The following is a 26,272-nucleotide window of genomic DNA, read 5'->3' as shown; positions in this document are numbered from 1 at the left end:
CGAAAGAGGCACGTCTCAGGTTGTGCTACGTTTCCTCTGAGTCAGTGTCGCAAAGTTCCCTGGAAGGCCATAGAAGCTGTGCAGTGGGCTTATGCAGATGATTTATTTACACAAATTATCCCAAGGCATTTTATTGTGTAGCTCACGAAACCAAATTTACATATTTACACAATAGACTGGAATGGCACTAAAGGAACTATAAATATATTTTCCTCTCCGAAGCAGCCGTGAAATTCATGTTTAGGACGGACCCGGCGCAGGCAGCGTTTTTCACAAACAGTGTGGTTAGCCCGGAGCGGAGAGCTGGCCCGCCAGAGGACAGGCCCCTGGTCCCAGGCCCTGATCGCACCCCCACCGCCCCCCACACATCTGTCTGCATCTCCCTGCTCATTTTGTTCCTGTTCCATCTTTGGCGCTGGGACTTTTTGGTTGAACAAAGAAGAAAATCAGCCTTATTCCAAAGGTTTAAAACCGATGGAAATCCCCAAGTCAGCAAATGCGGCAAGCGGGTGGCAAGCGGGTGGCAGGCAGGCGGCTGCCACTGATCCAACCTCCCCAGCCTGGCACTTCCTCCTGTCCTTACACCTGCCCGGTGCCCACCTCCTTCTGGGCATAGGTACCCTTTGCTTCTAGACCTTCATCTCATTTTATCTCCTGCCTTAAACCAGATCAGATAAAAAGTGATTTTTTTTTCTTTTTTTTCTCAAAGGTATTTAGCCTCGTGTTTGAACCCCACTGCTTCAGTTAGATTTCGAATGGAGACTGACCACTGACACAGAGAGAAAAGGCAGTGTTTAAGAAATAAATAGCTCACAGGCCTCCCTTTGCTCGGGGCTGCGGGCTGACAGTCACGTTGCTGGTTGCGTGAGTTAGTGGAACCAGAAATCTGGGGCCCGTGAGTGACAGTTTCATTCAGCATGGAGACCCTGTTTAATTGTCCATGAAATCAAACTTTTGTGGGGGCCTGGCGTCTGTCTGAGTGCCAGCAGCACACAGCTCGGTTGCGGGCGTTGGAGGGATAAATTGAGTGGCCCACCGATGTGCCTGAGCTGGGCTCCATCTCAATTGAGAAGAGAGGTGTCCATGTTTCCAGGTTTATTAGGACATTATCTGGGAGCAGATGTGCGGAGGGGAGGCGGGGGCCACAGGATGAGAAGGGACACATTCTGTCGGCTGTAGGCAGGTCGGCTCCGAGGCGGCCAAAGCTATTAGGTGGGAAAAGGACTCTTTCTTTTTTTTTTTTTTTTTTAAGATTTTATTTCTTTCTTCGAGAGAGAGAGAAGGAGAGCACAAGCAGAGGGAGGGGCAGAGGCAGAGGGAGAAGCAGACTCTGCCAAGCAGGGAACCTGACACCGCACTCGATCCCAGGACCCTGGAATCATGATCTGAGCCGAAGGCAGAGGCTTAACCATCTGAGCGACCCAGGTGCCCCCAAAATGTTCTTTCTTTAAGGACCTTTACTATAAGCCTCTCCGCCTGTTTAGGGCACAGAGAAGGCCGTGAAGGCAGCAAGGACAAAGCAAAGAGTTCACATTCCTTAAAGAAACACCCAACCGCTGAGGAGCCAGACTGTGTGTGCACCTCCCCTGAGGCCGGTGGGACTTGGGGTGCGTGATCGATGGGAACACTTGCAAGGTTAGGAACACTTGCAAGGTTCATTTTGCAGCAGTGTCCCACCCACTTACCCTGCGGGGGGGCGGGGGTGGTAGCGAGAGTCCAGGCAGGTGCTCCCTCAGGCGTCCAGGAATGGGGAGGGAGGACTGGCCCCACACACAAGCGTGATTTGGGCTCACTCCCCGCCCTGGACCCCCCCTCCCACAGACATCAGGAGGTGTCCGCCTGAAGGTCAGCCAGGACGTTCAGAGCCCTTTGCCAGCTGGGGACTCTGCACCAGGCACCCGGCAGTCAGGGAAGTGGCTTTGGAAGACACTTCTGCTCTGCTCTTCTGGCCCATCCTGAGTTTCCCAGGAGCGTGATTCCCTTCCCGAATGGGGAGGGAAAGCCAGGCTGGGGTGCCCTGAGCATCCCGGCACGGGGCAGCCTCACCTGGGTTCCAGAGGCTTGCTTGAGTCAGATCCCCAGAGCAGCCTGTAGTCTGTGCAAAGGCGTACACGCCTCCCATGTGTTGGTTGAGATGGGAATCCGGCGCTGGGGATTATCCCAGTGCGTGGAAAATCAGTTCCACAAACCTCATTATAGCTAATAGTTCTGTAATGTTATTTTCCCCCTAATTTGTAGAGATACTTTTCTCCATCATTGATTTATTGAGATATTTAACGGCATAATACAAATGAAAAAAGCAATCCATGGCGGAGACAGAGTGGACGCGTCAACAGCTGGCCGGCTTTCCTTACCCACTCAGGACCACGATGGAAATGTTAGTGTAGACAGATCGCCCGGTGAATTACAAGCGACGGCCAAAATGCCGATTGCGCTAATTTTGGCAAGGAAAAATTAAGCAAAATAAAAATGAGAACATTTTCTTCTGTTAGCTCAGGAGGAAATTCTCTTGCTATGACTCTCCCTCCCCCAACATTTTTCAGTGTTAACGGATCACTAAATAAATCGTTCTGCATTGAGATTCTCTATCAATATTTTAAAATGGTTTTTTTTTTGAAAAATGCACACAATTCCTGGAGCTATGACAGAACACTTAAAATAAAATGTGGCCTTTAGGTGATGGCAGAGGAAGGGGAAATAATTTTTTTTCTTCGGTAGCAGGAAAGCATTACAGAAACATTAATGCAAAAGACACTCAGGGAACCCACTCCAGAAGAGTTCAGACCCACTCAGAACAGTCTGAGAATACCTCTCACGCTTAGTCCCTTAATTGCAATGGTTTAAGCAACATTCATTTAAAAGAGCCTATGTTTTTTTCCTTTAGTTTCTTGAGTAGCATAAAATAGTCTACTCTTTTATTTTATTTTTTTCTAAGATTCTATTTATTTGAGAGAGAGAGGGAGAGGCAGTATGGGGGCAGAGGGAGAGAGAGAATCTCAAGCAGACTCCACACTGAGTGCAGAGACTGACAGGGCTTGATCCCACAACACTGAGATCATGACCTGAGCTGAAATCAGTAGTTGGATGCTCAACTGACTAAGCCGGCCACACACCCCTGTCGGTCTTTTTAGAGGAAAAACACTGCACAATTCAGGCCACATTTAAAGCCCTTAGAATAGTGGCTTACTCATAGGAAGTACAAATAAAATGTGGTGGGTATTCACTAGAAGCCTGCTTGTGGTAGGTCCTGCAAAGGGCTATGGAGATATGTAGGTGGATGGATGGTTGGATGGATAGATGGATGGTGGAAGAAAGGAAGGAAGGAAGGAAGGAAGGAATGAATAAATGGGTAGGTGGATGGATAGTTGGATGGGGAGATGGATAGACAGATGGGTGGTGGATGGATGGAAGGAAGGAAGGGTAAATTGGGTGGATGGTTGGTTGGATGGGGAGATGGATGGATGGGGAGATGGATGCATGGGGAGATGGATGCATGGGGAAATGTATGGTTGGGGAGATGGATGGATGGGGAGATGGATGGACAGATGGGTGGTGGATGGATGGAAGGAAGGAAGGGTAAAGTGGCTGGATGGTTGGTTGGATGGGGAGATGGATGGATGGGGAGATGGATGCATGGGGAGATGGATGGTTGGGGAGATGGATGGATGGGAAGGTAATCACATCAATAGGTATTTATTGAACTCTTGAAAACCTCGAGGACCCAGTGATGCGGACAGGTAAATGCGACGGAGTGCTCAGAAAGCCCACTGGTGGAAGCAAGCATCTCTTGCTGGAGGGTGGGAGTGAGGTCAAGAAGAGTCTGAAAGGGAGGAATGACCTTGTTTAGCTGCCTCCACCCCCTGCCCTTGGACTTACGAATTGCTCATCTGAACAGAAATCTCACCTGATTCCCCGATGGGTGGAACAAGGCAAAGAGGAAGAACTTCAGTATCTATGGAACGATCACACGCATGGATGGGAGGCAGCAGAGGGGAGGACGGGGCCCCGGGAACTCCCGAGGCACAGGGAGTGGCTTGTGGAGAGAAAATGTGCTCTCTGCCCCCGTTACTCCCCAATCATTCTTGTGCAGAACATCCGAACGAACATCTTAGACAGCCATCATTTCATGTGCAAACCTCAGTCCGTTAGGGCCAGAGCGGGGAGACTTGAAGCTATGGCTTGCCATTTTGACATTATTAGTGGTAATGGGTACCTTGGTGAGAAATGAGTGTAACTGTGAATATTTAGAAATAAATAATCATTGTGCTCTCTTTCTGCCTCTACAGAGATTTGTACCTTTAAAATCTCATTCACATCTGTTCCTTCATTAACCTATGGCTTGTAAGGACTTAATCGGTGCAAACTCTAAATCCTATGCAAATACGGACTTGTACACTAGCAATTTTCTTTCTGTGTGCCGTTGGGCTAATCCACTTGAGCATATCTGGTGTTCCGAGGTGCGTGGTAAGGTCGGTGCCAGATAACCCTCAGCTCCCCGGAAAGCTGTCCATGCGTGAGCACGCATATTTAAGCGCACCTGTCCTCTCCAGATCTTCTGCTCTTTTTAAAAAGATCACATACCTGTGCCTGTAAAAGAAATTATAATTCATAAAGGATCAGCACTTCAAATGAACATTTTGGGCTCAGAGCCCACTTTTTACCAAAGCACCTCCTTCGAGATTGGGTTTATAGATATGCAGGCCATGCATAGTGTCCCCTATGTATTGCACTGTTAGAAGCACTTTACAGATAGAACCTTGTTTAACCCTCCAAACTGATCTACGATGTAGATGCCTTTGTTGTCACAATTCTGCAGTTGAGGCCCAGAGAGGTTGGGCACTCCACCTAAGGTCACACAGCTGAGGCATGTTAGGGCCAGGCTTGCCACGCACGCTCTCTAGACTCTAGTCCTCTTTCAGCCACAGTGCTGTGTTACGGGTTTTTGATGACCGACGCCGCTGATCACATTCCCTTGGCCCTGCTGGGAGGTGCCTCCAATCTAGAGTCCGTTCTACCGGCTTCTTCCTGTCTTCTTGCATCTCGACTTTCTGGCTTTAATGTCAACTTTATGAATGTTTTCCTACGTGTCGGGGTTTAGATAAATTCAATATGTATGTTTATTGTGGCAAAAAATACATAAGATAAAATTCACCGTTGTGACCCCTTGTAAGTGCGGGGTTCAGTGGCGTTGAGAACATGCACTCTAATGTGCAGACATCACCACCGTCCATCTCCGGAACTTCTGCATCTTCCCAAACTGAGACTCTGTCCCCATGAACCCATAATCCCTCCCCTCCCCCAGCCCCTGGCCCCGCCGTCCACTCTCTGTGTCTGTAATTTTGACACCATAGGAGGCCTCCTATAAATGGGGGTCTCACAGCGTTCGTCCTTCTGCGCCCGGCTTCTTTCACGGAGCATCACGTCCTCCAGGTTCATCCGTGTTGGGGCCGGTGCCAGCATTCCCTTCCTTTTTAAGGCTGAATGCTATTCCATGGTGCACACGGACCACATTGTTTATCTGCTCATCTGTTGACAGATGCTTGGTTGCTGCCACCTTTTGACTATTGTTAATTATGCCATGAACACGGGTGTGCAAGTGTCCAGAATTCAGTATGTGTTTGTCTCATTTGCACTCATATTTGGTAGCATCGGGGCAGAGGTGAAAAAAGCGAGCTGGGGTCCGGGCAGGTCAGATGCTGCAGCCAGTCCAATGGATGAGCAAAGTGGAGGGCACCTCTCAGGGGTTTGGTGTGCGCAGGCAGGGCAGAGTCCCGAGGGTGAACAAGGGCAGCCCCTGACCCCCCGCATCTCTGTGCCAGTTGTCCTGAGCGCCTTTCATCCCAATGAGCCGGTGACATGTCTGCCCATGGCCTCACCGCGCTCACAGCTGGCTGGTAAAGACACTGTTGTGTAGTTTTCTCTGTGGGCCTCTGCTGGGATGGGGGTGGCAGGTGCTACAAAGAACCCCGAACGCTGGCTGGGGTGTGCGGGATGGCAGACGACTGATGGGCAGGTGGGCCAGGGAGGAGGGATCCTGGGACCGGGAGAGACCACGACCAGACAGAAGGGAGCCAGAAATCCTCAATGGAAGATGACGTAAGTCAGAAACCAGAGGGAGGCCTGGAGTCTGATGGGATCCGATGGGATCCGATGGCTGAGAGAACGTTCAGCAACACGCCACCACCCAGCCTGCAGCTGCAGCAGAGCCTGTGCACGAGGAGAGGGATGGCCACCTCCCTGCCCGCGGCCCCCGGCCGCGCACCCCGCCTCTGGCTCTCACGTCATGGGGGCTCTGTTGGTGAGGGCAGCAGGGAGCCCATGGCGGTGCATCAGAAGCAGGAGAAGAGCACCCCTCACCTCTCCCCTTGTGTCATCTCTGCAGATGAAGGCCTCTGGGACGTGTTTGCGAAGGACATCCCCCGAGGCGCCACATCCTACACTGTCAGCCTGGACAAGCTCAGGCAGGGAGTGACCTACGAGTTCCGGGTGGTGGCCGTGAACCAGGCAGGCTATGGGGAGCCCAGCAGCCCCTCCACGGCCGTGTCAGGTAGGGAGCCCTGTCCGAACAGGGGATGCTCCGAGTGTAGTTCTTCCATTGGAGCGGGAGGGGATGGCTGGGAGCCGTGATACAAAGAAAAAGGACAGCGCCCGGCACCATGCAGGCACCAGCAGCACAGGCCCAGCCTGGAGAACACGGTACTGAGGGAGCGGGTGCCACCACGACCCTGACTGTCCTCACCAAGCTGCGTTTAAGCAAGTCTTAATTTCTGTCTCATTTTTTCCTAATCAAAGACCCACGCCAGAGTCAGAGCAGTCAGCCTGAGCTAAGCACTGTGCTGTCTGTCCGTCCATCCAGGGGAAGGCAGCCCACAGCCCCTCCCGTCAGCTGAAGGCTCCTTACTGGGCAGCCTTGGGCAAAGTCCCAGCAGCTACGGGGAGGGCTGGGGTGTCTTAGCACCCGACCCAGGTGTGTCTGATCCAGGCCTCCCCTGAGACAGCTGAGGGGCCCATGTGCACCCCGGGCCAGTCGCCACCCTGTACAAAGAGCCCTAGGCTCCACTCTGGGTGGAAGAGGCAAGGTTTCTTTCCCAGAGCTCATGGGGTGCTGATGACAGACCAGCCACCCTCGCCAGCCTTGTGGCAAGGGGTGTAACAGATGCGGAGAAATCAGGAAGGGTTTCTCAGAAGAGGGAGCATGTGTCTGGCTGGCGAAGGGTGCGTGGGGGTGAGGCCACAGGGGAAGAGAGCAGCAGAGACAAAGTTCTCGTGGTGAGACAGCAGGCAAGGAGGGGAGGGGAGGCCAGCTTCTGCCCCACCTGCACCTGGCATTCCTGGGGTTGCCTGGAGGACGTACCTGCAGGGACCCCATCCAACCCAGTGGTGATGCCGCCTGGGGCTCCGCTGTTGATCTGCCAGGCAGCTGGAGGGATGGCAGGGAGCAGCGTGGAGGTGATTAGAAAGGGAGCTGGCAACCCACCGCAGGCAGGGGACAGGCTGGGCGTGCAGTTGCGGGGGAGGCAGGGAGCAGGTGCGGCACAGGCAAGGGGGCACGCGAGGCCAGAAACCACATGGGGTGTTCCTGGGACCAAGAGAAACACGTTGTTCTTCCCCAGCCTCTAGATTCGTTCAAGATGCTGACTGCTCTTGTTTAAACTGAAAATACCTTCTGTCCCTCTTTGCCTTGACCTTGGAGGGAGCACAGTATCTGCGGGCAGGCTCGGGCCCACGAGTCCTCGCGGATTGTGGCGGGGTCTGCCAAGAGGAGCCCCAGCATACCATGGGCTTCTGTAGCAGTAAGACGTAGAAAAATCAAAATCTTCTCATTTCTGTCACTTTCTTATGAAAAATTTAACATGCCCTCCAGAAGAGAGACTAGAATAAGGACACCCTGGGCACCCCTCACCCCAGTCGAGCAAGTCAAGGTTTGCCTCTCTTGGTTCCTGTGTGGAACACCCACGTAAAGCAATTCCAAATGCACAGAGACTTTCACTGCACACACATGCAGCCAGGGGCAAAGGCTCCTTCCTGCAGGAGAACACAAGCCCCTCGCCCTTCTGTTCATGGAGCCCACGGCCTGGCTGTCCTCTGAAGCCCATTGCACACCCTTGCCAGCCGCGGCTGCCAGCGGGACAGTGGTCAGCTTCCTCCGTCCTTCAGAGCAGCGTGCAGATCTGTGGGGTCCTGCCCCAGAGGCCAGGAGTAGGGTCCTGCGGGCACCCAGGCCTTTCTTTTCCACGCCCACCTGGGTGGTCATTTGGAATTTCTTGGCTCATTATACAGAGCAATTAATGTGCAGCCTGAAAACCACTGATATATTTTGGATTCAAAATGCTGCCATCTCCCAGGAAGCCCTGTGCCATTGCATTACCCAAAGACAGCTCCCCCGCTCTTGTCCCCAGTGTGCACAGTCTTTACCCAACCGGTGAGAGATTTAACATAAGGCAGAAGTGTCTTCTGGGGGCTTCAGCAGCTGGGAGGCGGACCGGGGCTTCCTATTCTGTCGGATCTGGTGCCTCCCAGCCAGCTCCCCTGCAGGGGGCTTGTGGAAGGCACCAGCGGGACCCCAGGGCCATCCGGCATCTCCCAAGCAGCGAGTCCCATGTCTCTGTTCTTAGTAAACAGAATAAAACATGAGCAGGAAGGGTGTCCTCCTCCAAAGCAACTTTTAAGTGAAACTATTTGTTTCTCAAAAAATGTTTCCCACGACAGGGGCCAGTGGTTTTGCTCAGTTTTGCAGGAGGCAGGAAATACAGCACAGCGCAGGCCTTGGGGAGTCCCATGGTGGCAGAGGCCTGCAGGGAGGGCTCACAATCAGCAGTGTTCATGCAGGTGTGACGGGATCCAGCCTTGGGCGGGAGCAAGCAGGAGTCAGCTCATGGGGCTCACGGGCTCGGACTGAGCCCCATGGCTCATGTGGGCCACACTGAAGACTTTTAGGAAGGGACGGTTTGTTTCTATTGAGTAAGATCTCCCTGGTGACAGTGTGTGGCAGATTGGTTGGGGGGTATGTCAGGAAGAGGGGAAGCCACCAGAAGGCGCTATAGGGTGGCGGCCGTGGTGGAGGGCGTAAGGAACCCCAGAGGCCATCTGGGAGGGAAGCCTGAGCACTGAGGATCAGAGACATCCAGGCACGCTGGTCCTTCCTCCCTTTCCCCCGGACAACATCCATAAGCAGATAAAATCGGGGGATATGGCGTGAAGCATGGTGTGGATGGCAAGGACAGGGCGAGCTCTGGGACAGGGCGAGCTCTGGGACAGGGCAGCAAGGGTGCCCAAGGGGCCCCAGCCGGTTCCCACAGAGAAGGAGCTTGTGTCTGGGAAACCAGCCCATCGGCTTCCCCCCCTTCCCCACCCACCGCCCACCCCAGCAGGGGGCGGGGTTCATCTTCCCCGCAAATGCCTTCCTCCCCAGCTGCGAACAGGTGACAACAGGGTCCATCCCGTGTGACCGTGTGCTCCTGTGCCCCTCAGCTCAAGTGGAAACCCCGTTCTACCAGGAGTGGTGGTTCCTGCTGGTGATGGCACTTTCCAGCCTGATCGTCATCCTGCTGCTGGTGTTTGCCCTGGTCTTGCACGGACAGAACCGGAGATACAGGAGCTGCAGCACAGGTGGGGCGTCTGCCTTGTCCCCCACCCTGCCCCACCCCACCTCTAGAAGGGCCCATGCACTCAGGAGCCAAAATGTCCGCATCTTCTCTGCTTCAATCTGGGATCCATGGTGCGGGCTTTGCGTTTTGTCTGCCTGAGGGTGACCAAGGCCGGGCCTCGGATTTCCTCTGGGAGGCAGCACTGGGCAGCAGTCAAGCACCCTTGACCCTTGAGGTCCAGGTTCACGTCCTGGCTCCGCCCCACAATTAGCCTTGTGTCTTGGATTCTCCATCTCGTGGGTGGATGGAACTCCCTGAGCCTGTTCCCTCACCCACACCATTGCCCAAACGCAACAGGATTTTTGAATAGGACACACAGAGCATCAAACAGGTGACTCACCGTACCTCTCAGTATCATGAGCACAGTGAGCCCAGGTGCGTCTCAGAAATGCTGGTGTGGCTCCCAGACCCATGTGTGGAAACACACAATGGGGTGCAGCCGTAGACCAACAGAGCGTGTACTGCATCTTACATCCCACGTTCCGGCTCTAAGCCCTCTGACGCCCGGCTCACCTTTGCTTCCCCAGCATAAGCTCCATGGCTGGCATACAGTAGGTGCTTAATAAGTGTTTGTTGCTGCATGAGCCACCCCGAATCAGAGAAATGGACAAATGAATATGGGGCAAAGCTGGAACGTGGCAAAGCTGGACCCATTTATGGGAAGGTCAGGAACAATGCAAACGAGCTGAAGTTTCTAGAAGACAGAACACTGGTTGTCTCCTGGCAGAGAAGTATCAATAGAGAAGGGCTGTGAGGGAACCCCTCAGGGTTCCGAGAGTGCTCTGCTCTGACTCTCTATGCGCATAGTGGTTCTACACATAACACATGCCAGCACCCCGGAGGCTTAAGATTAGTACACTCCGTGCATTCTGCTCTCCTCAATTTTTTAAAAACTCTCATAATCACCTGTAAGACCTGTTCTTTGCACCAGTGGACTATAACTGGGCTCTGGATGGTGGTGTGTCCCCCCCCACACACACAGCTATAGCTGGGCCATGCATGGGACCAGCTCTGTGACATCACCGCAGCGGAGGACAGGTCCCATGGCTGGACCTGTCTGTCTTTGCTTCTTAGGAAGTTGGATCCCTGATGGGGTCCTCCCACAGACAAGTGGGCGCCTGAGCCCCCAGGGGGGCAAGCCACTGGGCTGAATGGCTCCCCCCGGCCCCCACCCCCCTGCACCACACCTCACTGCTCCTGAAGGGTTAAAAGAACCAGGTGCTTTGCCATTTGCTTTCCTAACGTTAAGCAATTCATTCCTCCAAGAAAGGATTTATTTTTTTCTGTATAAATTCACTTCTAACAAGTGTTCGTAAATCAGACTTTATTCCTATGGGATTTACTATGTATGAATGGCATGTCATTTTACTGAGTTAATGCTATTACAGAACCCTGCGTCTGGCGCATAGAAAATCTCCCCACTTTTCACTCTCCTTCTGCATCTGGAAAACCGGCCTAAAAAGACAAATCTGACCTGTAGCTTCTGATACTCAGCCTCACCCTGGAGTATTAATTTAACATCATAATTGAAGCCTGGGGGAAAAAAAAAAAAAGAAACCGTACTCGTCTACTGGAATGTCTGCCTTGCTGCCAGGAGCCATGCAGAACCCAGACCTTTGCAATTACGGCCCAGCCCCCTCCCGCTTGCTCCCCTCACAACCCTCTCCTCATGGGACTTGTTTCTGAGAGCGGTTTTCTCCTACTCACCCTCTCATCAGCCCACATCCCACTGGCCTGCAGCTCCGTCCTCCCTCCGCCTGTGTTCTGTCAGCTTCCTCTGCTGCGAGCACGTCAAGCATCTGGGCCTGTCCAGGCACGCTGGGTTCACAGCAGAGAGGGCATCATGGGGTTTTAGGGAACCTGGAGTCCTTCTGGAGGACAGTGAGAGATAAACGGGAAAGGTCCCCACGTCCAAGAGCTGTGGTCCAGCTGGAGAAGATGGAAGGCAGACAGTAAGGAACAAGCCAGTATGTCAAAAATGCACTCCAGGGGGGCCTCTGTGGGCCTCTGGGAGCAGAGGAGGAGGTCTGGAACATTCTCCCAGTTCCCAGTACAGGGGCGGCCCCGAGGACGGAAAGCCACTGGAAACCTTTCAGCCCCTTTGGTTTCTCACAACTACACTGTTATTCATCTGATCTCCTGACATGTTTTAAAATATGTTCCCATACATATTTATAAATTTATTGCTTTTGAGTGGCTTTTAGTATATTGACAGATATGTGCGGTCATCACCACAGCCAACTCTAGAACATTTTCACCACCCCAAAGACTCCCTGTCCACTACTTCCACAGTTGCCCCTTGTAAATCTACTTTCTACTGAGATTTTGTTGTTATGTGGTCATGAGTTTTTTATTTTGAAACATGTTCAGTATTTAATTTCTCTGCTTTTTAAAAAAGATGTTGCATTCTGGAAACTCTTTCGTCAGATACTGGTAAGAATACCAGTTCAGTTCTTTGGTGTCAGGCAAAATAAACACAGAAATGCCCCAGCATCATCCTTAACACGCGGCTTCCTCCCCAGTGTGCCTCTGACTGTCTTGTGAGCCCAAGCCCGGGTCTGGGCTCTGCTTCTGGCCGGAACTCAGTGAACAGCCATAGGCTGACCAGCTGGGGCTGGGCTCTTTCCTGGAACCTCTGAACCCATTCTCCCATTCCTGCTGCAGGTAAGAGCATCTCCAACATGGAGGAGACCGTGACCCTGGACAACGGAGGGTTTGCTGCCTTGGAGCTCAACAGCCGTCACCTCAACGTCAAGAACACCTTCTCAAAGAAGAACGGGACCAGGTAGGGATGCAGTCGCTCTAACCAACCCCCTCAGTGTGCCCCATCTGCCCGAAGACCTGAACCAGCCAGGGTGGGGGGCCAGCCGCAGACAAGCCGCCGTGCCCACGGGCACCCACCCAACCCCAGCAGGGCAGTGTTGGGAAGGGGGCAGGAAGGGAAGGGGGCAAGAAGCATCCTACCTCCTCTGGAACTACAAAAAGCAGGCAGATCTCAGACAGGAGGGGAGTGAGCTCTGGAACCCCCCTCGGCCCCGGCTGGCCCTCTAGGGGGCCGGCTGCACACGTGCGATTAGCGAAGTCCTGCTTCACACACCATCATGCAACACTGCGGCGGACTGATCGCCAGCAAGGATGTCCTCTCACCGACATTACAGTGGCCACAGGGCGGGTCAGGAGGCCCCCGGGGGAGGTGTCCATGGCCCAGAGCTGCCCTGAGCCCACATCTGTCCCTCATGGCCCCGTCCCTATCCTAGGTCCCCGCCCCGGCCCAGCCCCGGCGGTCTGCACTACTCAGACGAGGACATCTGCAACAAGTACAACGGAGCTGTGCTGACCGAGAGCGCCAACCTTAAGGAGAAGTCGGTGGACGCTTCGGAATCCGAGGTCAGTGCTTGCGGCTGCCGTCCCCTGCCTCTGTGATGAGTGCTCTGCCTTCCCGAGGGTCCCATCTGCGTCTCAAAGCCACAGGAGCCAACAGGACAGGTGGCAAGTGACTCCCTTTTATAGATGAGGAAAGTCCATGCTTTAGCCCCTTCAGGCCTGGAGGTCACGGGTGCTGGGCCAGCTCTCAGATCAATACCTCACCAAAGTGGCTTCTGATCCCAGAGCTCACTTTCCATGTGGCTTCAGGAAATAAAGCGTGTTTTCTGGTGGTGACCGCAGAACCTGGCCTGTAGACCCCAGCTGGAGGGGCGGGCGGCCTGAGCCTGCAAAACCCACCAAACCTGCGACCCCGGCCCTGGCAGCCCTTCCCCTCCCACCTGCCCTGCTTCCTTGTGCTGAAGGGGGACTTAGCCACTGCTATTCTGGGACCATTAGAGGCTCTGGGCAGTTCTGACTTGTCCCCGTCCTCACTGAGCAGATGGACCAGGGAGATCTTGCCCCCAAGGGGACGTCCCCTGCCCGGGACCCACGGGCCTGCCTATATGTGAGGACTTCTGGGCCCCTGCGTGTTCATGTGCAGAGCTGAGCTCGCCCCGGGGGCAAGGCCTCCATCAGCGAGCAGGCGGGGGAGGATGTCATCCAGGGGCAGCGGTGGGAGGCTTCTGCAGGGGCTCAGCGCCCCCAACTCCCAGCCCCCGGAGCATGTCCCCTGCCCCAAGGGTGCGGCCTCCGTGCCTCGCATTTACGAGCAAAACCAGCTAGATGGCCGTAGGGAGGTGGTCCTCCATCAGTCCCTAACCTAAGCTCTTTTATTTCTCATATGGCAAGTCTTGAGAGAGAGGAAAATCACCAAGCCATTTGCTGGACACGTAGGCCTGCCCTACCTCTTGGCATTCATACGCTAAATCAATATTTAATCTAAAATAAGTCTCACCTTCATTTGGACCTGAATTCAGGCCTTATTAAGCCCCGGGGCTCAATAAAATGGCTTCTTTTAAATTGTGCTCTGTATATGAAGTCCAGGTGAGACGGGGCACAGGGTGGGTGTCGTGTGACACCGCGACCACTTGCTTCGGGCTTTCTGTTTACGAAGGACGCCAGGCACCCTGTCTGTCCAGTAGCCTCGGGCGTGGGGAAAACAGCAAGCAGCACCACAGAGGTTCGGAAAGGTACATTTGTCTGAAATCAAGGGGCTGTCAAGTGAAATGCGGCAAAAATGAGCTGCTGCTTTGTGATAAGGAAAGAGCAGCTGTTCTGGAGCTGTTCTAGCTGCTTCCATCAAAAGCCACACGTTGGGAAGGAGAGGACGGCCTCCCAGCAGACACCGTCTGCGGTAGCAATTAGAGACGCGCTCACAGGGCCCCTGCCCGGGCTCTGTCCGTAATTCCCAGGGGCCATGGCTGTTGAGAGCTCACCGGCCCCACAGACGGGACTCAAGCCCTCCTGCATTAGCCCTGCAGGCCAAGCTCGTGATGGGCCAACAGAGGCCAAGCACTATGGAGCACCTACTGTGGGCCGGGCACACTTAGCCCATGCTCACGCCACCCCATGATGTAGACCGATTCTCTCCTCTCTCCGTTGGCCAGACGACTAGACTGAGCATGAAGTCATCTGAGCCCCTGCCTCCACCGTCCCCTCCAGTTCAGCAACCCCGGGTCAGCAGCCTGGGTTAGATGCATGAATTCTGAACTCTCTGTTGGTGAAAGCATTCTCAAAATGGGTTGATGGGGTATATTGAGATGCAAATTCAGCTGCTTTTTATGGAGGATTGTTAAATGAGCTGGGCATAGACACGCATGCATACACACGCGTACATATATGTGCGGATTCCTACATGCAAACACACAGGCGCCAAGGGTGGAGGAGGGAAGGTGATGGGCATAGGGAGGGAAGGGGGAGGAGGGCAGGGGTCAGAGACAGGGGCGTGGAATTCACACTAAATCCCTCAAGGAGATTGTCGTGATCCTCCTATAATAAGAGGACAAACCCAAAGCTTACGGAAGCTTTTATGTCTTTCCTGGATATGCACTGATGGGGGGTGGGGGGGGTTAGGGGGCTTGAGAGACAGATCTGAATGCCAGGCTCCTAGTTCCATCCCTCCCCACAGACCTGCTGCACAGAATCAAGTTGTCCTAGCTCTAGGACTGTTGCTGAGCTCAAGCCCTGTGCCAGGAGGAAGGGCTCCTTTTAAAGTTCCCACAGATGCCTCTCATGGTTCCTACTGGTTTTTAGGTCAAGGCCTCTATCAGACACCCTATGAGAGGTGTAGACACTCTCTCTATGTATGTGTAGAATTTCAGCTAGGATCTGGGGATCCAGGCCCCTGGAAAGCTCTAACAGTCACCTCCAGCTGAGAATTTCCATGCCTGGCTTCTCTCTGCCCCCTGCATGCTCAGGTAGATACAGGAAGGCCCATCTTTCTTCCAGAATTCCTCACTTTATCATCTTGCTAGGTCCTATCTTTGAACCTAATGCATTTGGGAGATTTGTAGGCACTAAACGTTTACGAAATCCCAACAGAGGGACCTGGGGACGTTCATCATCTCAGAAGTGCCAGCTCAGGTGGGAGAGCTTGGTTCGAGCCACATTTATTAAACAGCTTGATCGAGATGGAATTCACATACCACACAATTCACCCATTTGGAACATGGGTTATTTAGGAGAGTGTTTGTAATTTCCTCATATTTGTGAATTTCCCAAATGTCATTCTGTTATTGATTTTTTAATTTTCTTCCACTGTGGCCCAGGAACATGCTTTGTATAATTTTTATCCTTTAAAATTTATTGCATCTTGTTTTATGGTCTGTGCTGGAAGAATGTTCCATATGCACTTGAAAAGAGCGTGTTTTTCTATGAACGTGCGGAGTGCGGAGTGCTCCTTACATGTCTGTGGGGTCTGACTGATTTACAGTGTAATGGAAGCTACCTAGGTTTTTGATCTTCTGCCGTCCGCTGATGTATTGAAGTCTCCAACTACTATTGTTGAATTATCTATTTCTCACTCCAGTTCAGTCCGTTTAATTTCAGTGCTCTGTCCTTGGGTGGATATATGTTTATGATAGCTATGTCTTCTAGACGGATTGAGCCTTTCATTAATATTAGTGTGTTCCTCTTTGTCTCTGGTAACAATTTTGTCTTCAAGATTATTTTGTCTGATACTACTCAACCACTAGGGTTTTCTTTTGGTTACTGTTGACATGGTGTATCATTTCCATTCTTTTACTTTCAACATGTTTGTATCTTTGAATCTAACATGTATCTCTTCCAGACAGCATGTAGCTGGGTACCTGTCAGTTTTGTTCTGCTGATCTGTGCCTTTTGAATGGATTGTTTAATCCATTCATATTTAATGTAATTATGGCAAAGGTAGAATTTACATCTGTCCTTTGGATGTTTGTCTTTTATAGGTCTCACATCTTTAGTCCTCTTTTTCCCCCCACTTTCTTCTTTTTTAAGTGAAAATTTTCTAGTGTACCATTTTAATTTGCTTGTTTTTGCTTCGATTGTATTTTTTTTCAGTTACTTTTGTTAGTGTTTGCTCTAGTACCAACATTTACTTAAGATTTATACTGGGGGCGACTGGGTGGCTCAGTTGGTTTAGCCTCCGACTCTTGATTTCAGCTTAGGTCATGATCTCAGGTCCTGGGATCGAGCCCCACATCAGGCTCTGTGCTCAACAGGGAGTCTGCTTGAGTTTCTTTCCTCTGTCCCCAACTCCAGCTCATGCACACATACTCCCTCAATCTCTCTCTCTCTCTCTCTCTCTCTCTCTCACACACACACACACACACACACACATAACCAAATCAATCTTTAAAGAAAAGTTTTATACTAAACCTCACTGACATATAGAAACTTTATTCCCCAGTTCTATGGCCTCTGCCCCTTTCTGTGCTATTATTATACATGCTATGTCTGTATATCTGTACTGTTACAAACTCAAGAATACATTTTTTATAGTTACTACTTTATAGAACTATATCTCTTTTAAAGAAGTTGAAAGAGGAAGGGAGAGCAAGTCTATTTCTGGAGTTTACTGTGTTTCCTGCTTATGTACTTTTTCTGGTCCTCTTCATTTTTTTTGTGGTTTCAAGTCACCACTGGGTGCCATTACTTCACCTTCTCCTTTGTGCTGTTATTGTTAAATATGTTACATTTCTATATATTATAGGCCCAATAATACAATCATATACATACTGTTTTATGCAATAGCTTTTTAACTCAGACAAGAGAAGAAAGGAGAAGACATGTGCAATCATACTATCTTTTATAATTACCCATGTGTGATCAGCTTTGTTGGTACTTTCTGTCTTTTTGTGTGAATTTGAATTTCTGTCTGTATCATTGGTTTTCAACCTGAAAGTCTTCCTTCTGTATCTCCTGTAAGGCAGGTTGGCTAGCAATGAATTTTCATGTTTCTGTTTATCTCAGAATGTCTTTATTTCACCTTCATTTTTGAAAGTAGTTCTGCTGAACAGAAGATTCTTGGTTGGCAGTTTTTATTCAACACTTTGACTGCGTTGCCCCATTATCTTCTGTCCCCCAGCTTTTTTCTGATTAGAAGCCAACTCTTAACATTACATGAGTTCCCTTGCCCATGATTTCAAGAGTTTATGTCCTTGTGTTTTTGACTCTGAGGTGGGTGGATGCGGACTTGGTTCCATTTATCTTACTGGGTGTTTATGGAACTTTCTGGGTGTATGGATTAATGCTTTTGATCAAATCTGGAAAGCTTTAAGTCATTTCTTCCCCTGTTTTTTCTGCCTCTTTCTTTCTCCGCTCATCCTGGTGTTGCCGTGACTATCTCGCATACGGGTGCTCTATACACTTATCAGATTCTCTCTTCTTTTGTCATCATTCTTTCTTGTACGTGTTCATTCTTTCTTCTCTGTGTTTCAGATTGCATAACCTCTCTAAATATCTTCATGTGCCCTGATTCTTTCCTCGGCCAGACCCAACGTACTGTGGGGCCCCTCTGATGAATTGTTCATTTTGGCTATTGTATTTTTCAATGCCAAAACTTCTCATTTGGCTCTTTTTAAATAATTTCTATCCCTATTGATATTCTCTGCTTGGTGCAATAGTGTCATCTTACTTTCATTCTTTAAACATAGCTTCCTTTGGTTCTGTGAATATATCATAATAGTTGCTTTCAGAGTCTTATGTCTGCCAACATTTGGGCCTCCTTGGAGGCTACCTGCTTTTTGTCCCATGTACGGCACACTCTATCCTGATTTTTTTTTTTAATTAGTCATTTTAGCTAATATGTTGTGCCAACTCCAAATACTGATAGCCTCCACACCAAGGACTATTCTTGTTGTTTGCTGATTTCTTTGTTTCTTATTTAGTGACTGGGCTGGACTAGTTCTTTGGAAATCTGGTTCCTCCACAGTGTGGACTCTGATGCCACCCCTGAGAAGGAACAGCCTTAGGGATGCATTCAGGCCCCCTGAATACCGGGATGACGATGGTCCCAGCCAGGCTTTCTCTGTCTCTTTTTCTCACTCCCATTAAGATTCTGAATGGTCTGCCCCTGTTGGTATCACACCCAGCTCTTAACCTTCGCCACTGGCTGGCTGTATTACTTTTCACAATCCGCCCCCCCTCCCACCGGGCTCTCCGTTACTCCATAGCTTGCACCAGTTAAAGTACAGCCCTTTTGTAGGGGCAAGATATTGTCAATCTGAATTTTGCTCTGATCCCAAGAGGGCTCTCCTGAGCTGTCTCTCTTTCCCTGGTCTTCTCTGTTAAACTTCTGGCCGGTTGATTGCCTCACTTATTACAATCATGGAACTACCAGCTTCCTCTTAATTTCTCATCCCAAAGGACCCTGCTGTTTTCAGCAATGCCCTTAGGCATGCTCTGTTCCAAACAAAGCCTTTCCCCTAAGGACAGCTCCAGAGCTCTCAGTTCTAATGGACTGTCTCTCTCCCCTGTGTCCTCTTCCATGTCACAGCACCAAAACTGGGGGTGGGGACGGTGGCCTTCCTCTCCCATAGTGACCTACCCACTGTGCAAGCAGTGTACTGGGTGGACACAATAGTCCCTGGGCTTCTGAGCTCACCCCTCCCAGTGTCCATCATCTTCCCTACAAGCTAGCCAAGGTAGGGGCATCCAGGAGTCAGTATTCCCAGCCCACCACAAGTGATGTAGGGCATCCAGCCTATGGGTGAAGACAAGGTGAGCAAGGGAACCCAGTTCTCTCAGCCATACCTGCCTGGGATAGAGCTTCTGTCACACTGAGCTGGGGGTCACGGGTGGGGCGTAGATATGGGTCACTGTTCAGTGCCTCTGACTCTTGCTGTTCTTAGAGAAATTTAGATTTTTCAGGAATAAAGCTTTCTCCATTTGCTATATGTCCTCACCACTATTTCCAGAGACTTTAAGTGCCTGCTTCTAAAATAGCTTTGCTCAGTTAAATCATTCTCCCACCAGGAAGAGAATCTTCTATCTCCTTTCCAGCCATTCTGGAAACACCTTTTCCATTCGTAACTGATGGTCCTGATATTCAGATGGGAGAAGCACAATCTTCCTAAATCTGGCAATAATGACTTCTGGCCTGGCCCCTTAACCCCAAATTCACAGAAACAGAGTCAAAGTATGGAACTGTAGACAGAGCCCTCAGAGAGATCAGCAACGGTCCCAGAGAGAATGACCCAGGAGTGGGTACCCATCTCAACTAGGACTGGGTTTAGATTTCAGATCATAATCCTCTCTACCGGAGGCAGCTTCTGGGTTTAAATCGACTGCGCGCTAAGATGTCAGGCATGAAGAGTAAGGCACATTCTGGGCCCTGGGCTTCGTCAAGAGTCTAATGCCCTTCCCCTCCTCCTCACCCCCCTTTGCAGAGCCCCAGGAAGGAGGAGGCAGAAACCCCGTGAGGTCCTGGCTGGAAGTTCTCTTCTGTGAAGCTAGTATTTCACTAAGAAACTAGTGATGCTGTCCCTTTCTCCACAGGGTATCTTTTGACCCATTTTCAAGATTATTGCTTAAAGGGGACATTCTGCAAATGGGCTCACAGGAGCCCCAGGACCTGCCTGATCGGAGCGGCTCTGAGTCAGGCACTGGATGTCTCAGGACACCTGCTGTGGTTCCTTATCTTTCTCCGGTTGGGAATAAGAAGGTCCGTCACCAGGTTTTCACACAACTGCATAGCAGGACTACTCTTCAAATCGCATGAGAAAATCTGTTTTCAAAATCCAAATAAACAGTTTTCAAAACCTCTCCTGCTCCAACCAACTTAGACCAACCCCCTTATACCTAATTAATTCCCTAATAATATTCGACTCTTTCATCTTGCATATATAATGCCGAAAGTGTTGAGCTTATCTCTGTTAGCCATTTGCCAGGCATCTGTGCACCTTTAGAAACTGCCACTGCGTCCAATCACCTGCTGTCCTTCTCTGGTTTCCTGGGAAACCAACACACATCACTACTTCATATCACACAGGAAACTTAAAAAAGAAAAAAAGGATCCTGCAATATTGCCTTTTTGTCAATAATTCTAACTCACTAGAATACATCCCCATTAAAAAATAATAATGTCATATAAACAATAAACAGAGCAGGCAGAGGGGGGAGGGTGGCATTTGGATTTGGGGCTCTCTCATGGAGGTGATGCCGAGGGCTGAGCAGGAGCCTGGAGACTGGACTTAACATGTTGTGACCCTCTACTCTTAGGCTCCTGTCTCTCCTATCTTTCTGCAGGATGGTCTTCTCCTATCACAGGGGCTCTTGGCCGGGTCTCTGGGCCCTGCCCACTCAGGGCGCACAGCCAGCGCCCAGCTTTGCCACCTAAAAAACCCTGCCCTTCCCCATGCCCTACAGAGTCCCGGGGAGGATTCTGATTGGCTCAGCTTAAATCGCATGCGTGCCCATGAACCAATCATTGTTTAATGAGGGGCAGGCCATTCATCCCGTGGACAAGGACAGACAGAGAAGGATCACTTTCTGAAGTTCATTTGGGAAGGTCAAAGCCCAGACACAAACACTGGGATATCACTGTGAGTCTGACAACCACAGGACTATCTCATGCTGGGGCCTCCTCTCAGCACCCACATCTGTCACAGACCCCTCTCCATTCCATAGGACTTTGAGGTCTGTGCTTGAGAAAACATATAATGATAAAGCTTCTGAGCCATCTCCAATGAGACTGTATAGTTCATCACATAAACAGGCATGTGGGGGTGGGACACATCCCGCATCTGGGCTGGACGTGCCCGTGGAAAGGCTGCCTCCTGCAAGGACGTGGGAGTCCCTTCTAGACCTGCTGCCTCCTGGCGACTGCGAGCTGGGCTTCTCCATGACCCAACAGCAGCAAGAGGAGTGGGCAGGGGTCACGAAACAGGGGAGAAGCAAGTGTTGGACAGGGCCACAGGGGACTCCTGCGTGTGGCCATTTCCTCCGATCAGAGACCTGACCCTTTACACAGCTGTCCTGGAAGGTGTACAACGTGTTTCGAAAGAGGCTTCGTTTCTGCCACCTTTGGCTGTGATACCAGCGCTGGGTCTGGCCTGGCTCCATCCCCGGTCGGTATAACCTGGAGAAGGTCACATGCTTGTGTGGGTCTCAGTCCTTCCAGACACAAAACGAGGAGATTGAATCCAGCTGCTCCTTCTCACGTTCTTGCTCCCATGTATCCCTCGTGCATGGGGCGGCCTCCGAGCACCGGAGGGTACAGTGCAAAGAGGGTGAAAATCTTCAACCTTACATCCAGTCTTCAGCTAACCATGACTCCTGACCCCAGTGTGTGGGACCTGCGGTCCGCATCCTGAGTGTTCTGGGCCTTTCTCAAGAGGGGGCTGCCCCCACCACATCTCCACGTGAGCTCTTTGCTCCTGAACTTGTAAAACTTACAGCCAAGACGGGTGAAGAAGGGACAAACCCAGCTCGGGGGCTGCTAACACAGCTGCCACCTGATCTTTCAGGTGACCTCTGTACTTGTTCCTGTCTATCTCGATGTACACAGAGCTTGGTCTCAAAGCCCCACAAGGCCTCTGGAAAACAGAGGAAGAACAAACCTTAGCTGCTGGAATTACAGGTGTCGCATCTCTTATCTGCAACTCCTAAGGCCAGATCCACTGAAGAACTCCGTGTTTTTGGGGTGTGGGAATGCATGGGACATTAGGTCACGGCAAGATCGGGCAGCATCACGGATCGGGCAGCATCACGGATCAAACCCACCAGCATTCCTGCAGCAAAACCAAACACTGTTCACACTACACATTTTCACATCAGTTCAGCTCAGGGTTAGCTGCCAAACTAGCCCCACGCAGGTCAGGCTTGGGGTGAGTTACAAAAACAGCCTTTGGTTTGCAGAGCACGGTGGGTCTGGGACTGACCGGCGGGGGGTTGTGACACGAAGGAGAGGCTGGAGCGGACGGCCAGTTCCTGGGCGGCTCCCACCCGGCCTGGGACACCAGCAGCATGACTACTCTCTGGGCCTCTTTCTTCATCCCTAAAATAGGAATAAAAATCCCCAGCTCACGGCTGCTGTGCAGTGTCAGAGACTGGATGGGGGTGTCACTCGTTGTGCACAGCGGCTGCTAAAATGCAGGTCGTCCTGGCTCTGTTCCACCATCACTGTCCGCTGGGGGCGGAGCTGGGTGCCGTCCGCGTCCTGGGATGTGTCAGGGAGCCCTTCATCACACCTGCATTTACGCAAACTCCGACTCAGGGAGAAGCAGAGGGACCACAGATGCGCTCTGATTGGGTCGAAACATAAACAGTTTATGTCTCACGTCCTGAGGAGTCCCAGCTCCGTGACTTATTGTTACTTTCCTGTAAACATTCCAGCGAGAGCCAGATTTTCAGTCTGTGTCTGGAAAATCCCAGGAGGCTCCAGCTCCCCATGATGTCCAAAGGGATGTCTGCCCACTTTACCGGCTCACAGGACACAGTGCCGGCTCCTCGGGTGGAGAACAGCATTAGTCCCTGGGTCGAGCTTCTTGGATGTGGGTGACACGGGCCATGTCCTCCCCATCAGATGGGGGAGAGTGGCTCAGGGCACCAAGGGACCCTCTCTGGCTTTCATGAGTCTCTATACAGACGACACATAGGATGGAGGCCAGCAGTCCGCTCTCTCCCCCTTCCCTGCCCTCACTCCAGCCTGACCACCGATCAGAATCCTCCCAGAGCTTCTAAGAAATGCACATTCCAGGGCCCTGCCCCAGACCCTCTCCATCAAGACAGCAGGAGCCACACCCCCTAATCTTCACTCTCTGAAACTTCCCTGGTGATTCTGAGACAGGCTTGGGGGCCTCCTGACACCCTCTGTGGAGAGGGGAAAGGTCAGAGCTCAGGCACTGGAGCCCAGGGAGGAGGCATGCCAGGTGTCAGGGACAGAGCCCTGCCAGGGCATCTTGGAATGGGAGAGGCTTTACCCAGCCAACTGCTCCTGTTCCCTCACCTTGAACTTGAAAGCCTGGACAGGCACATGTTTCTGGACCCATTTTTGGCATCTGAGGTGTCCTCAGCCTCTGCTCCATCCCGGGTGGGGCAGGGAGGAACCCCCTGTGTTTTCAGGGTGTGGGGCATGAGAGAGAGCCTAGCCAGACTGCGGGCTGCACCCTAGCAGGTAGCAGGGCTCCGCAGAGTTCAAGAAGCCCCCAGGGCCACAGAGCACCTCTGGGGCAGGGAAGGGTGGGGCTTCCACTGTCTTGGGAAAACGGCCTCCATCCACTGTCCCAGCTGGCATTGCTTCTAGTGATTTAAAATCAACCCCCAGAAACCAGGTATAGAGACATAGAGACAATGTGGACTAAATGTTCTTCGTGGAAACTTTGGATTTATTCTATAAAAAGAAAGGAAATGAAACCCTCGCAGACTGGCCTTCCCAGGGCGGGCTCTTCTGTACCACTGGCGAGAGCTCAGGTCTCTCTGGGGCCTGGGGAGGCAGGGGCTGGGTACGTCCATGAGAGCTCATGGCTCGCTAGGGCCTCGTTCCTCAGCAGGCTTCCCCCAGAGGTCTTCGTGGAGGTCACAGCACGCGGAATTTGTGTCCCATGGAGGATACCCCTTGCTTCTCTCTTTGTGTGCTCAAGGCGGGCTCCCCGTGCTCTGGGCCAGCCTACACTGGAAGCTTGGGCAAGCCGAGGACCCTGGGCCTTTCCGACTCCCCCCACCACGCAGGGCTTCTGCCCTGTGAGGGCACAGAGCACCCCCTGGAGGCTATGTTGGCCTGTCCTGGAGCAGAAGAACAACGTAGACTCCTCCTGCGACAGGCTCAGATACACGGCGGCTCAGGAGCAGCTGGGACAGCACATGGTCCCTGTGTGAACACAGGGGAGATGCTGAGCTCAGCAGGGGGCGGGGGGGGAGCTGTCAGTCTGGGGAGGTGTGGGTGCTCCTAGTGTGCAGGGTGGGAGTCGGGGGAGGAAGGGGCAGAGGGTGGGAACTGACACAAACCTTTCCCCTTTGGGTTGCTAGTTCTGGTCCTGCCTCCTGGCCACTCCCTGCTTCCAGCTCAGCCCTGCTACATGTAGCCACTCCCCCCCTGTGGCCACCGTCCCTCCGTGGCTGTGCCCCCCTGCTCCATCATGGCTGCCCTTCCCTGTTGCCGTCCTCCCCCTCCCTGAAGGCCACCCCATCCCCTCCCCCCTACTCCCCCCCCCCCCCGCCCCGTGTCTGTCCTTCCTCTCCCATGCGCCTGCTCACATTTCATTGTCCCCCCAGGACACTGACGCCGAGTCCGAGGACGCACCCCCCCAGCACTCCTTCGTCAACCACTACATGAGCGACCCCACCTACTACAACTCGTGGAAGCGGCGGGCCCCGGGCGGCCGTGCCCCGCACAGGTACGAGGCTGTGGCGGGCAGCGAGGCGGGGCCGCACCTGCACACAGTGGTCACCACGCAGAGTGCCGTGTTCGCGCCCACGGGCCCTGGCGCCCGGACTCCACTTACTGGCTTCTCTTCCTTCGTGTGACGGCCCCAGCGGGGCCTCGGCGGACCTCCCAGCCTCCTTTTGTTAAGACAATCAACTCCAATAACTGAGCTCAAGCTTTTGTTTAAAGAGAATTCTGATAAGTGATGATTTTACCTACTTGTGAACACTAGATTTCAATTAGGAAGGTTTTTTTAACGGCTTTTTGTAACATCGCTGCAGGAAGCGGGTTTCTTTGTTTTCTTTTCTTTTTACGAGAAGGTGTATTTCAGTGGTGCAATGGCGGGAAGGCCTCAGACCCCCCAGCCCCCCCCAGCCCCGGGTTTCTCGATCCCGATGCCTGACTAGGGAGGCTGTGGGGGGAGGAAGAGCGGGGATCCAGGGAGCTGTCCGCCCGCATCCAGGGCGCTCCTTCCTCTTCTCTACCTCCTGTGCCTCCGGAGAACCAGTTGCACGCCAGGGTCCCCGTCGGTGACACCGACCAGCTGGGCTCTCGCCGCCTCCTGGGGCCACAGAGTGAAATCTGCCCTGGGCTGGGCCCTTTTCCACCTGACGGCATCCACCTCTGAAATATTCTCCCTCCGCAGTTTCTAGGCAAGGAATCAGCATCCAGGTTCCTGGCAAGGGGGCAAGAGATTGCGAGGTGGGGTCCTCAGACCCGGCGATGACTCCGTTGGTCTCACCCTGTGTCACTGCAGTGGTGAAACACCGGGGCTTTTTCTTCCTTTCTCTCCTTAAACCCAACGGTGCAGAGCAGGAAACCACCCCTGGGGCCGGAAGCCGCCACCCTGGCCCTCACTTAGCGAGCTAGCTCCTTCCCGAGAACACAGCACACGGCCAACCCTGCTAACCCAGAGAGAACCAGACGGCGCTTGCAGAATAATTGCTTGTTGTGTAAGACGTGTGCATTGTTAACCAGAGTATTTTTTAAATCTTTTTATCTTTTTTTAAAATATGTCACATGAAATGAATGAGTCTCTGCTGTCTCCAGGTGCCTTTTTATTAATTGTTTAGCTTTGTACATGAGAAAGACGACAAGCGTCAGTGTCTCCAAATAAAGCAAAACAGCTCTGAGCAAACGAGGCCCCAGCTTGCCTCCTCCTCGCCAGGCCTCCTGCGCAGGTAGGCTCCGGCCTGCTTCCGAGCACTGCCCCCGGGGTCTGCTTGCTCCGCCCACTGCACACTGCCTTGACCACCAGTGCTGCTGCTGTCCCCACCCCCGACCCCAGCCCAGCTTCTAGCCTTAAAGGGTTTTCTGGAAACGTTTTATTTCTTTCCCCCTTTGCTATTGTTTTGTTTTCGTTTTTAGCTACATGAAAATAGCGTGAACTATGTTGAAAAATCAAAAGTCCAAA

General features: G+C 52.1%; 1 protein-coding gene across 1 annotated transcript in view; it reads left to right on the top strand.

Annotated features, from left to right (window-relative positions):
• SDK1 (sidekick cell adhesion molecule 1) overlaps positions 1 to 25,996 on the top strand; it is a 230,773-nt gene extending 204,777 nt beyond the window's left edge. Inside the window, exons 36-40 of the mRNA XM_032872773.1 lie at positions 6,383 to 6,547; positions 9,472 to 9,609; positions 12,312 to 12,432; positions 12,905 to 13,034; positions 24,708 to 25,996. Coding sequence (XP_032728664.1) covers positions 6,383 to 6,547; positions 9,472 to 9,609; positions 12,312 to 12,432; positions 12,905 to 13,034; positions 24,708 to 24,959 — 806 coding nt within the window. The 3' untranslated portion in view covers positions 24,960 to 25,996. The remainder of the gene's footprint in view (positions 1 to 6,382; positions 6,548 to 9,471; positions 9,610 to 12,311; positions 12,433 to 12,904; positions 13,035 to 24,707) is intronic.
• The last annotated feature ends 276 nt before the right edge of the window (positions 25,997 to 26,272 follow it).

This window comes from Lontra canadensis, unplaced genomic scaffold (assembly GCF_010015895.1).
Source record: "Lontra canadensis isolate GAN:19392208 unplaced genomic scaffold, GSC_riverotter_1.0 scaffold45, whole genome shotgun sequence".
Classification (NCBI taxonomy): domain Eukaryota; kingdom Metazoa; phylum Chordata; class Mammalia; order Carnivora; family Mustelidae; genus Lontra; species Lontra canadensis.
The sequence above is the reverse complement of the archived record's forward strand: the minus strand, read 5'-3'. Positions and strand labels throughout refer to the sequence as shown.